At 47.9% G+C, this 13,099-nt stretch overlaps 2 protein-coding genes across 2 annotated transcripts; both read left to right on the top strand.

Moving 5' to 3' along the window:
- The first annotated feature begins 476 nt into the window (after positions 1-476).
- Positions 477-4,113, top strand: LOC134761343 (uncharacterized). Its single transcript, XM_063723841.1, has 5 exons — positions 477-593; positions 785-981; positions 1,123-1,426; positions 1,601-1,874; positions 3,710-4,113. The coding sequence occupies exons 1-5, from the start codon at positions 477-479 to the stop codon at positions 4,111-4,113; spliced, it is 1,296 nt and encodes a 431-aa protein (XP_063579911.1).
- An 89-nt stretch (positions 4,114-4,202) lies between these two features.
- Positions 4,203-12,818, top strand: SFRP2 (secreted frizzled related protein 2). Its single transcript, XM_002815226.6, has 3 exons — positions 4,203-5,073; positions 7,444-7,524; positions 11,643-12,818. Exons 1-3 carry the CDS (start codon positions 4,572-4,574, stop codon positions 11,945-11,947), a joined length of 888 nt encoding a protein of 295 aa, XP_002815272.1. The 5' UTR covers positions 4,203-4,571; the 3' UTR covers positions 11,948-12,818.
- Positions 12,819-13,099: the final 281 nt, after the last annotated feature.

Genomic DNA, 13,099 nt, shown 5'->3' with positions numbered 1-13,099 from the left:
TCTACTGAGCTTCAAAACTTCGCTGTACTTGGGGCAAAGAGGTCTCGGGAACGTGGGGTTCACACTGGCTTTGAACCCACAGACCAGATTGCTTACACAGACCTGGGCAATTACAGTTCTCTCCAGGGCGGAATCCCTCGGGGCGAGGAGGGGTAGGCCCCAGGCTGGCTCCTGCTTTGCCCCCAAGGAACCGCCTTCTGCGTCTCCGCCGCGCCCTTCCTCCTCCAGCGCGCCCCTTCAGGCAAGAAGGGGGCGCTGAGCCCCGCGTCGGCCTCGGCCTCCCTGGACGCTTCGTTTGCTTTCCGAGCACCGATCTGGGGCCCAGACCCTTGAAATATTTAAGGAGATACTCGCAAGAGCTCGGGGTAGGAGTTGGCAAACTGTTTGTTCTCAGACTAGACTCTTCCTAAGATGAGGGGCAAAGGCTCTCCAGACGCTGACTCTGGTCTCGTTCTCGGAAATCCGCGTCTGAACCGATGGGGTCCGAGGAGCAGAAGCGTACACGGAGGTGCACGGCCACGGGCACAGGTCCCCCAGCGTGGCGAGAGGAAGCGGCCCAGCCAGCGGCGGGGGCGTCCTCGTTGTGGGGCCGGGTAGAGGGAGGGTCAAAGGCGAAGGAATGAGGTCATCCCCCCACCCCTCGAAAAAACCTTCCTACAAGTAAAAATGTAAAGGATCTCAGCGTAAAGGAACCTGACTTGCAACCACAAAGGGACAATCTCTGTTTTGGGAAATGGCGCCCCCAGATGGCTGAATCCCATGAAAAAATACTCACCCGGAGCAGGGAAGGCCTGGGTGCACTGACCCGGGGAGAGGTGACGTCACCTGCCCGGCTGGCCAGCGCAAGGCTGAAAGCCAGGCGGCAACGCGGTTGGAGACACCCGACAAGTCGCGACAGGTCCCCAAGGCTAGCCCGGTAGTCACTTCACCTCACCGAGGCACATGTAACGTCAGCAGCTGTACCACTTACGGTGTGGCCCGGTTCGTTACTTAACTTCTCCGTGCATCAGTTTCCTAGTGACTGCTTCTGTGCAAAATGATCATCCGGGAGCCGGTGCTGGATTGTGTGAATTAAGGAACTAGCATATTACACGCATCGTTCTTCTCGCTTTCACTCCTCAGAAATAAGGGTCCATCCGCTTTCATTTTACGACTCGCGAGTGGGGTTGGGAGGCTCGCTTTTCCCAGCTCTTCGTGGAGGCCAAGCGGACTCCCCGACAGGACAGAATCTGAACGTGAGAGTGAAGCTCTTGCCTGTCCAGAAATTCTTGTAGCCAGCACAGGTTTAAACAAGAAGCCAAACTGTTCTGGAGAGATTGCTGGGGGCTTTCTTTGTGCCTCAAGCTTCTTCAGTGCTCTGAGCACAGGAAACACTCAAGCAGAGAAGCAGAGCCAAACCCAGGACACGGGAGGTCGAGGCTCTTCCGTAGGCCTGCAGCGTTGGGGTGGGATGATGTTCATTCTGTGTGTGGTCTGGACCAAGCCCCTCTCCAGGGACCTATGGGCAGGCCCCTCTAAGCAAGATGCCCGGTGGAGTGGGCATCCACCATCACTTACCCTGGGCTTGGGCGAATAGATTTTCCATGCCTAAAATGGGCAGGGACTAAATGGGCAGGGAGAGGGTAAACATGGACGGTCCATTGGTACAAATAAAAGCCTTTGGTGGGTTTTGATCAATTGCAAGGATCGAAGGAGACCTGTGGAACTGAGGTCAACTGGCAGCAGAGAAGAGTCCGGGTTCGTGAAGGCGCCGCCGCGGGGCCGTGCCACGTGTGAGCATCTCAGGGACCAGTCTGGGGAGGCGCGCTGGGATGGTCACCCAGTGTCCCAGTCCGTGCACTGCTCATATGGGCGCGTCCCAGCCTCCGCGGGAGGTTAGTGCCCTGTTCCCCAGTGATCAACTGGACCGGTCTTGGCCCAAAAGCAGAAGGAAGGGAGTGGGGAGCGCGACTTGAGGTGGGAAAGGCAAGCAGCAGCGAGTGCAGGGTCGGGAAGAGACTAAGTGGCGCGGGTTCCGGGAGGAGCAGCGATGGACCGCAGGGGACGCCGCGGGCTGGGCAAACAAGCTGGCCAGAGGTGGACACTGCGCACGGCAGGGATGGAGACTCAGGCGCGACTCCCAGCGCCTCCTGGCGGTGAGCCGTGCAGCGAGGGCTCCCAAAACAATGCAGCAGGCGCGCGGAGCGCTGGCAGGGGGTGGGGGGTGCCCAGCCACTCCCGGGCGTGCGGCAGCGCGGGGCTCAAACCAGCCAGACCCACTTCGGGCTCCTTGAACTCCCAGCAAGGGGCTCTGCGGGGAGGAGATGACCCCAGCGGGGGGCGTTGGGGATTTAGGGGTTGGCCGGGGCCGGCGGGGGGTGGGGGGGACGTGAAAGCGAGAGGGCCCTTGTCCCACTCCCAGGCCCAAGTCGTAGCATCTCTCAGAGCTCAGGCTCTTTATTAGCTCTTTCGTTTGGTGTGCTTCTGTTTCCTTTGTGGTTTCATTGCAAAGTAGTTTATGTTGGGAAGGGGCTTTTGGGCCTCTTAGTGCTTTCGTTAGAGATGAAAAGGCCCTGGACCAATTTGGGGAAAGAGGCCTTTTGCAGCTACCCCGGGCCCTTCCCCAACAGAGCACCCGGAAGCTGGGCTCTTGGGGACGCAGATGCTTGGAGTTCAGAATGTGCATTCTCTCTAGATGGCGATTTTCCTGGCGTGTTTACGGTCAGCAGATAACACTGAGTGGGCTTTTGCCACCCACTCATTCATTACCTGGCTCATCTAAGCAGCTGGACCACAAAGCGTGCCTGATAACTTGGGCCTGGGAGCCGCCAAGGCCAATGCATCTTCCGGAAGGAGGGAAATTAGGAAGCCGGGGTCTGAGCCTGTGAATGGCTCTTAAGCGGTCGGGAAGTAATAACAAGGCGCCCACCTTACATATGAAAGAACTTCGCCCTCCGGAGATTATCTCTTTGGATCTTCACAGCCACCCGGAGACAGAGGTTGAGGAGAGCGAAGGCCTCCTGTCCCCATAGGGAGACTAGGGACTATCAGGCAAAAGGAGCCCACCCCCACAACCCAGAGCGAGCGCGCGTGCACACACACACACACACACACACACACACACACACGTTCACTTTGCCTTTCCTGGCACCTTATTCCTGGTTTACAGCTGTGAACTTACTGTTTGCAGTCAGAGACACTAGATCCCAGGCTCCACGAGAGCAGAGGCCGGCCTGTTTATTTCTGCACATCCAGCGCCCAGCATGGTGCCCCCTGGTACGTAGGGGATGAATGAGCTAATTCTAGCCCTCGTGGATCTCTAGGCAGGACTCCTTCCTCTACCTCGCTCCCTCCCTCCCTCCCAGCCTGCCCATCTTTTGTGCCCGTCTTTAGTGCCGGCCACCAGTCTTTACAAACAGTGCCCTGGGGGCCCATACTCCAGCTTTCCAGAGCGCACAGCTGCAAGGGCGGCTGTGTGTTAGAGCCCGTGATGCCTTCGAGTATTGAGTCATGCCATTCATTTAAGAAGGAAAAATCTCTTCTCCAAAACGGGGAAATGGTGGGCAGTCCTGTGTGACTGGTGAGACTCTTGTAGGGGCGTTTCTACAAAGACAAAACCCTTCCTAGGCACTCACCCCAACAAAATAACAAGCCCATTTTATTAGCATTTTGTTTTCCATGTAAAGTTCTGCTCATACGAATATATTTATAATTCTGATTTTTTTTTTAGGGCATTGGGGAGCACACCAACAGGCTGCTGAACGGTGGCTGGAGATTCGAGGGAAAACGAAGTTCGCCGAGGCGGCCTCGGGCGGGCAGGTCCCGGGCTCAACCACAGGGCACAAAGAGCCCAGGGGCTGCCGGCTCCGCGGCTACCAGGGACGCAGCCCCCCAACCTCCAACACACACACACACACACACACACACACACACACACACACACTCTCCCACTCATGCCTGGCAACCCAGCAGCAACTTCGGACTGGGGCAAAACAAGCCCGGGCCCCTGCGGCACGCGGGGCGAGGAAGCGAGGCCGCTCGCGGGGTGCCTTGCGTGCCCCCCACTCCCGCAGCCCACGCCCTGCTTGCTCACTGTGGGGGCGCAGCGGCCAGGCTTCTCTGTTTGTTGTTTAAAGAAATCCTAGGGCGGGCGCGCGGTGGCATCTGGGGTGGGGGGGGGCACAGCCAGAATTCCCTTCCAGCAAGCGCGTGAGGGGCATTCTCAACGCAAAACCAGACCCAGAAAGTAGTGACCAGCCCTCCTCGGATTACCCTTCATTGGCTCCTCCCTTGCTCCCCCCCCTCCAGATTTGCATAAAAAAGGCCAAGAAAACTCTGGCTGTGCCCCAGCAGCGGCTCATTCTGCTCCCCCGGGTCGGAGCCCCCCGGAGCTGCTCGCGGTCTTGCAGCGTCTCGCCCGCGCCGTCCTCCCGGTGTCCCGCTTCTCTGCGCCCCGGCCGCCGGCTGCCAGCTTTACGGGCCCCCGGAGTCACACCCAGCGAAGAGAGCGGGCCCGGGACAAGCTCGAACTCCGGCCGCCTTGCCCTTCCCCGGCTCCGCTCCCTCTGCCCCCTCGGGGTCGCGCGCCCACGATGCTGCAGGGCCCTGGCTCGCTGCTGCTGCTCTTCCTCGCCTCGCACTGCTGCCTGGGCTCGGCACGCGGGCTCTTCCTCTTCGGCCAGCCAGACTTCTCCTACAAGCGCAGCAATTGCAAGCCCATCCCGGCCAACCTGCAGCTGTGCCACGGCATCGAATACCAGAACATGCGGCTGCCCAACCTGCTGGGCCACGAGACCATGAAGGAGGTGCTGGAGCAGGCCGGCGCTTGGATCCCGCTGGTCATGAAGCAGTGCCACCCGGACACCAAGAAGTTCCTGTGCTCGCTCTTCGCCCCCGTCTGCCTCGATGACCTAGACGAGACCATCCAGCCGTGCCACTCGCTCTGCGTGCAGGTGAAGGACCGCTGCGCCCCGGTCATGTCCGCCTTCGGCTTCCCCTGGCCCGACATGCTTGAGTGCGACCGTTTCCCCCAGGACAACGACCTCTGCATCCCCCTCGCTAGCAGCGACCACATCCTGCCGGCCACCGAGGAAGGTAAGCCTTCCCTCTTGCTTCCCCACTCCCTGCTCGGCTGAGACGCTCCAGGAGATCCCGCCCCTGCCACGCATCCCAGTGCATCCCTGCTTGGGGTGCCAGTAGCGGGAAGGGCAGAAGTTCTTCCTGACCTGGTCTGTCATCACGACAAGCCTGTATCAAATTTGAGGCACCCCTCCCACGCCGCCCAAGTCTCGCATTCTCCTCCCGAGTTGTACTAGTTATACTTAAGGGTAGTTTAAAAAATAAAATAAAATAAATAAAAAAGAAGAACTGAACGGCGGTTTAAAAAAAAAATAGATACACAATTATTGTTAAAAGATGCTAGCACTGGAGCCGCGCAGAGCGTTGGAAGTGGTGTTTGGTGGAGGAGTTGGTGGTGAGCATTCTGGCCAGAGGCCCCTCGCTCAGCCTCATTCTGCACCTTCCTACCACTGGACAGGATTCTAGTCACAGGAACATTTCCTGTACAGGAAGGAAAACCAGGATGCACAAGTAGATAACCTTTTAAGGGTCTTTTTGTCCTTTGTCAATTTAGATTTTGGAAATAAAACCAGGACTGGCACGGAGTGTGTGGAAAATTGAGCATTGGTTGTAACTGCTCAGATACTTGAGGAAGAGGGCATAAAGGGAATCTCTGGAAATCACTTTTCTATTGCTATCAGTTTTTAACTTAGGAGTGGTTTTGATTAGCTGGAGAAAATCATGCAAAAGAGATTCCCAAGTTTTTAGAAAACGGAGGGAGAGTTCCTGTGCAAAAACCATCAAAGCAATGAAAACCTCATGGGCTTTCGATATTTTTTCTGAAAGGAAAACATATACAATGCCTCTGAGCTGATTTGGGTCCCCTGGGTTGGAAAAGGGAGCTTCCTAATCCCTTTCAGGGCTTCAGCAGCCTCTTCCTTTCAATCTCTAGTAGTTTTCCTACAGACATCATTAGTTAAAGCAAATGCAAAGTTCTTTAGCAATCTTTCCTGGCAGGGACCATGAGTTTGCAATCATCTTATTGGTTAGATTTCTAATTTATTGCAAATGTTTGGCATTTTTCAAACATTTGTCCAACATGTACCATAGACCAACCAATACAGGTTAGTAACATTTTATATACATTCTCAGAGCTCCAAATTGGAAATGTTTGATTTTGTTTGGGTGAGGGGACTTAAGGGCAGTTTTACGTATGTTGCTTTTATTTCTTCCCACTATCAGCAGCAACATTATGCATCTTACATTTCTCCAAAAAGCCACTTTTCTCCTTCAAAATAAAAGTTTATGTTCTTCAAAATTCCATCTTTGTGATTTTTCTAATTTGACAAATAACACTTCTATTAAGTCACATAGTTTTCTATGAACATTAAATTTCACATTAGTGAAAATCTAATTTCACCTAAATTTTAAAGACATAATTAACACATTTATAAATGAGAGAAGGGCAATATAATTGTTCTTTTTTTACTTTTCCCAAGAAATCAGACTCTTAGAAGAGCTTTTAGCAGGTCTTCTGATAATTGTGCTAGTATACAATCCCTAGGTTTGATCAGACCACTAAACCATTTTGCTTCATCTTTGATTAGCTTCAGAAACAGGTTTGTTTGTTTATTTGTTTGTTTGAGAGTTTGAAACAGGCACAGAAGGCCAAGAAGAACCTGTACCAGGGAGCTTGCAGATAACAATGAAATGAATGCTGCCTAACTCAAGCACAATCTCGGCAGAAGGCACAAGGTGACACAGAACCACTTAGAGCAGGCTGTTGTAATTAGTGAGATGTGTTTTCAAGGTGGAAACAGCCCATATGTGGAACGCTAGCCAGTCACCCCTCCCAGTCTACATTTGGCCCCCCTGAGATACAGAGCTCTGCCAAGTAGAGCCAGCTACACTGGTGTCCTGTGGCTGAGAAAGACAATCTTTTGTTTATATTTTCTAGTTACCAGTTTTCCCAAACCCCTCAAGGATCTTTGGTTCTTTGGGTGCTTTCTCCTTCAAAAGGCCTTGGGAATAACTTTTTCAGACTGAATTTCCCAGAGGTTGGGAGGATGAGCCGAAAAGCTGCACCGTGTCTCAGTTAACTATAACTACATACACTTGTATACTCTGCCCACAACTCCCTTTTTATTTGAGAGTCATACTTTATTAAACACAACAACATATAGGCATTCTCATTTTGCTCCCACCACCGCCCCCCCAAAAAAATTGGGAAGCATGGGAGAACTTTCTTAGGAATGAGTGTTCCTGCTTTTATAGAGGCGGCAGAAGCTGAGGTTAAATAGGACAATTGCTACTTTTGCCTGGATAAGTCCCTTTGAGTTGTTTACAAATGCCACCTGCTGTTCTCTTTTAAGCAAACTTACTAAAGACTGTTTTTCACATTTCTAGCTCCAAAGGTATGTGAAGCCTGCAAAAATAAAAATGATGATGACAACGACATAATGGAAACACTTTGTAAAAATGATTTTGGTAAGTAATACAATAACAACAACAGATTTCACATTCAGAAGTTTTATTTACCAGTAAAATTTCAAGGTACAAATCATTATGATGTTGCTGGATAAAGGTTGGGTAAAACACCATTATAGCTCATGTATCCCAAAATCATCTAACTTGATCTATCCTAGTTTCCTCCTTATGTAACTGTCTAGCATTGAGTTGTATCTTGTTAGGTGAGACTCATTGTTCTGTTAAGCCAATAATCAAATAATGAAAATTATTCAGATTATCAATTTCCAATGGCACATTTTAAATCCTTTTTTTTTTTTTTTTTTTTTTTTTTTTTTTTTTTTTTTTTTTTGCTGACAGGCATAATCCCAAGTTCTATTTTCTTTTGATTACTTCACATGTGCACCAGGGATGGAAGTGTAAATATTAGCCCCAACCAAACAGATTCAAGGCATTAAATTGGCCACAAATAAAAATATTTTTACTTTATAACCCATAATGATTTGCTCCTCTGTGTTCTACCATTAGTGAATATATCCAAGGCACTGATTAATAATTTGTCGAGGAGGGGTTCCTTAAATTGAAAAAGAAGAGTGGCTTACTGAGAAGACACCTAACATGGAACACCTAACAACCTTAAAACACCATCTTAAAATCCCTTTTAAAAGGTTTTTGTAAATTTTGTATGACTAAGTCTAGACACATTTGCCACAGTTTTGAAAATAGTTTTAAAAAGAAAAAAAAAGCTTAGAAATTTACTTTAGCAAGATACATGATAGATGACATGGTATTTGGGGACAATAAAAAACATGTGTGATAGGTTCCATAAGTTGCAAGTCACTCCCCTGAAGACAGGATTATAAGGGGAAAGAGAGTGGGATTTTGTCTACATAGAACTCCACCAGCACCTCATCTGCTGACTTCAGGGCTCTCAGGTCAGAAGAGGAGCCCAGCTAGACACAGGATCAATGCTAAATTCAGAGTTGGGAACGACCAGGAACTTCACCCAGAGGTATTCTTGCTTTTATCCTTTTCCAAGGGCAGGTACCTTTTGGAGTGTTGGAATTATTGGTACCTTTTAAAAAAGTATTTATTCAGGCACAAGGCTGAACTTACTCATAAGCAGGTATGTTCCCTGATCTGTCAATCAATAATGGAGTCTACTAGACCCATATTAACACTTCTACATATTCAACATAGTCCTCAAGACTGAGGGAAATCACTCCAGCTCTCACTCTCCTTACCTTGCCATCCCAGAAATCTCAGGCCTGGTCAGGTCCCTAAAACTCTGGAACCATCCAATCCCTGCTCTTTGACAGCTCCAGGTCTCTTCCAGAAAGTGTCCTGGGTTTAACTCTGACTGGTCCCAGAACTATCATAGTCCCAGTGTTGGGAAAGGCTTCACACTGCTGAGGAAGGAGAAAGAAGGGAGGTAGCTCAAAGTCCTTAGCAACTTTTCCCCTCAGGTGGAGCCACAAATGGGGCTGACGGGGTTTCATATGCCTGTTTTCAAATGTATACAACGCTCAAACTGGCTGAGGGCCAGGCATGTTAGCAGCAGATAATTCCAAATCACCAGAGCCTTACCAAAACACAGTTCTCAGCCCCCATGCTACATTATTTCATTAAGGGCAAGATAGAAAAATATCATTTTATAAAATTTCTATTAAAAAGCCTATAGAATATATTCTTCTGGCAGTTTATATCCTTTGCACTGCACATAAAACAGATCCTTCCTGACTTCCATGAAAAGTTGATTGTTACACTGTGGAGCTCCATAACAATTGGCTTTGGGAAACACACACACACACCTATTACTTGCTTGCTTTGTGGCTGACCTTACAGAAGACCCCCTTTCTAAGGATGCCCTATCAAGACATGAGCCAAAACATGGATGCCTGTGTGCCTTAGTGTGCTCTCTCCTTACAGAGAGAAAGCCTTTCAAAACAACACAGAAGTTATCACACTTCAGGTATCACATGCATAGATACCTCACAAGCTTTGTTTTCTATTTCTTCACTCTTTTTGACCCATAGAGGGATAATGAAGCAGGATTTTAAGAACTGCATCATAAGATTGTTGGTTTATAAGCACTATTCCATCTGGCCTCTGTTCTTTGTGAATAACGGAAGAGTAGGAGGAACAAGAGCATAGAAATCTGATTTATTTGACTTGACTACTCTGGGAAGGCATCACCTCTTCCCTACTGTGCTCCTGAAGTACAAGGGAAATTCAGTGGTGAAAGTACTGGTGAATAAAAAATGGTTCAGAACTACCTTCCTATATATACAACCCATTGTAGGACCAGAAAGTATCATCACCTCTGCCTCCTATCACATTCTGCATCCTCAGTCACATCCTCCAGGACAGGAAAGGTTATGTGGGGGATTCAATTCTCTCTGTTTGGGCCTAGCTGAAAATCCAAGGAGAAAATCCCTAATGTTTTCTCATGATAAACATTTGCAAAATTAGTTATTTTAGACCTAGACAAAGATGACCAATAAATCTTCCTCCTGGTTAAAAGTGATGGTTTTTTCTGATGTTTGGAGCTTGAGAATGTTTCATTTGGCCAGGTGAAATCTTATATATGCCCTATCTGTACTACAGACAAGGCTCCCAGGTAAAGTGTAATCAGTCCATTTCTCCCATCATGGTGAGGTCTATCCAACACCCTACTCCCAATGCAGAGGACACAAGAGCATGAAACATTTCCACAAGTATGGCTTATTCCACGACTTGAGTCTCAAAAACTGAGAACTCAGTACCATAGTTCAGATGCATATCATACTAGACAAAACCATGGTTGGCCAAGTCATAGTATCTTTGATTTACCTGATAGAGCTTCTATAATTTCCTGGTTGACTAGAAAGCCATACTCAGTCAAATTCCCATTCTGATATTTAAAAAAAGAAAAAGAAAATCTCAAAAACAGTTGTACGCAACACAGGAAAATCTTCCTCTATTACTAATTTAAACATAGATTAAACTCCATCAAAGTCAGGAAGTCATACTTACACATCATTTATACAGAATAGCTGTCAGGGGCACCCAGGGTCTTAGGACACATTGCAGCTGGTCAAGTTTATGCTGCAACCACTACAAAAACATTGAGATTGCCTCAAGACACCACAGTGGTATTGCAGGAGGAGGTTTGGCAACCGGAGTTCTAGCAGACAACCTAAACTGGGTGACCTCATGCAAGTCACTAAACTTCTCTGGATTTAAGATTCTTTGTGTATTAACAAGCGATTTTAATGGGATGATCCCTTCTAACCTTAAAATTCTATTCTTTTCCTGCTTTCATGGAGTCTTGAAATTTAATTCCAGCATACACGTTTGTAGGGCTTTCTTTCCCAGAGCATACTGTTCATGACTATAAAACGTGTCCTTTATAGTAAACCACTTACTTTTGGTCTTCGCATTCTAACGAGTCTACATATACATTTTGGAAACCGTACATACATGATCTGTAAACGCCTTGGCCTTGGACAGGCAAATGAGAGCATATAAGGATGAGGTCTTCAGAAAAACACTTTTATGACTAAACATGTGCTGTTAAAAAGAGACTTGCATATTTTTCTCCTACTTTACCAAATCAAATGCAGCTGTAAGATCAATTCTCCTTCCCTGTAATCTGTTCTTTAGAAAACAATGACTGTGTGACACAGTTTCCTCACAGGTTTGTCCAAAAACCTCCTGCATAATAAATTGAGTTTAAATTTTACAGCCACAGAGGGATCATATTTCATCTAAAAGTCAGGCATTTCTTTTCGTGCTTAAGTTTCCAACAGAGGAAGTCATTTGTTGGGGAGAGCAGGCACCACATGCAACTTTCTTACAAACACAAGGGTGGGTGAGGAAAGGAGAAGAAAAGTTAATTGAGTCCCGCAAAGAGAAAGAGTTTTGAAAAAATGGCTGATTGGAAACAAAGTGCCTGGCAAATGCTTTGAGGCTTTAGCAGTGGAGCCACCTGCTGTCCCTAGCTCCCAACCCCCGATCTGCAGCCTCTGAGGGTCCCATTAGCTCTAGGAACCTCTCTTTCCTCATCCAGGCCAAGTCACACGAGTAGGCAGAATGGGGGGAGGTATACTGTATTCCCTCATTATAACTGGCACGATTCTTTCTGCCCTCTCTCATAGCACTAAAAATAAAAGTGAAGGAGATAACCTACATCAACCGAGATACCAAAATCATCCTGGAGACCAAGAGCAAGACCATTTACAAGCTGAACGGTGTGTCCGAAAGGGACCTGAAGAAATCGGTGCTGTGGCTCAAAGACAGCTTGCAGTGCACCTGTGAGGAGATGAACGACATCAACGCGCCCTATCTGGTCATGGGACAGAAACAGGGTGGGGAGCTGGTGATCACCTCGGTGAAGCGGTGGCAGAAGGGGCAGAGAGAGTTCAAGCGCATCTCCCGCAGCATCCGCAAGCTGCAGTGCTAGTCCCGGCATCCTGATGGCTCCGACAGGCCTGCTCCAGAGCACGGCTGACCATTTCTGCTCCGGGATCTCAGCTCCCGTTTCCCAAGCACACTCCCAGCTGCTCCAGCCTCAGCCTGGGCAGCTTCCCCCTGCCTTTTGCACGTTTGCATCCCCAGCATTTCCTGAGTTAATAAGGCCCCAGGAGGCCACAGGAGTGGATAGCTGTTTTCACATAAAGGAAAAGCCCACCCGAATCTTGTAGAAATATTCAAACTAATAAAATCATGAATATTTTTATGAAGTTTAAAAATAGCTCACTTTAAAGCTAGTTTTGAATAGGTGCAACTGTGACTTGGGTCTGGTTGTTTGTTGTTGTTTGTTGTTTTGAGTCAGCTGATTTTCACTTCCCACTGAGGTCACAACATGCAAATTGCTTCAATTTGCTCTGTGGCCCAAACTTGTGGGTCACAAACCCTGTTGAGATAAAGCTGGCTGTTATCTCAACATTTTCATCAGCTCCAGACTGAGACTCAGTGTCTAAGTCTTACAACAATTCATCATTTTATACCTTCAATGGGAACTTAAACTGTTACATGTATTACATTCCAGCTACAGTGCTTCCATTTATTAAAAGCACATTAACCATTTCTATAGCATGATTTCTTCAAGTAAAAGGCAAAAGATACAAATTTTATAATTGACTTGAGTACTTTAAGCCTTGTTTAAAACATTTCTTACTTAACTTTTGCAAATTAAACCCATTGTAGCTTACCTGTAATATACATAGTAGTTTACCTTTAAAAGTTGTAAAAATATTGCTTTAACCAACACTGTAAATATTTCAGATAAACATTATATTCTTGTATATAAACTTTACATCCTGTTTTACCTATTCTTTGTCTTCTGTCTTGTCTTAGTAAAAGGAACTGGGAATGGAGCTATGCATGGGTGGTCACTTCCTTCCATGAGCCCAGCCCTCCAGCAGTTTAAAGAGATCTACTTCTCAAGTGACTCAGAAAGTGTCTCCCCCTCCACCACCATGCCCCACATCTCACAGATTTCACCACTGCTGACCCTGCAGAAGCAGCGACTTGCAGCCTCTAGAAAGGGATTGCCTTCTTTTGACCCTTCTGAGCAGTCCAGCTGCAGCTATGTGGAAACAGTACCCTAAAC

Source organism: Pongo abelii, chromosome 3, assembly GCF_028885655.2.
Source record: "Pongo abelii isolate AG06213 chromosome 3, NHGRI_mPonAbe1-v2.0_pri, whole genome shotgun sequence".
NCBI classification, from domain to species: Eukaryota; Metazoa; Chordata; class Mammalia; order Primates; family Hominidae; genus Pongo; species Pongo abelii.
The sequence above is the reverse complement of the archived record's forward strand: the minus strand, read 5'-3'. Positions and strand labels throughout refer to the sequence as shown.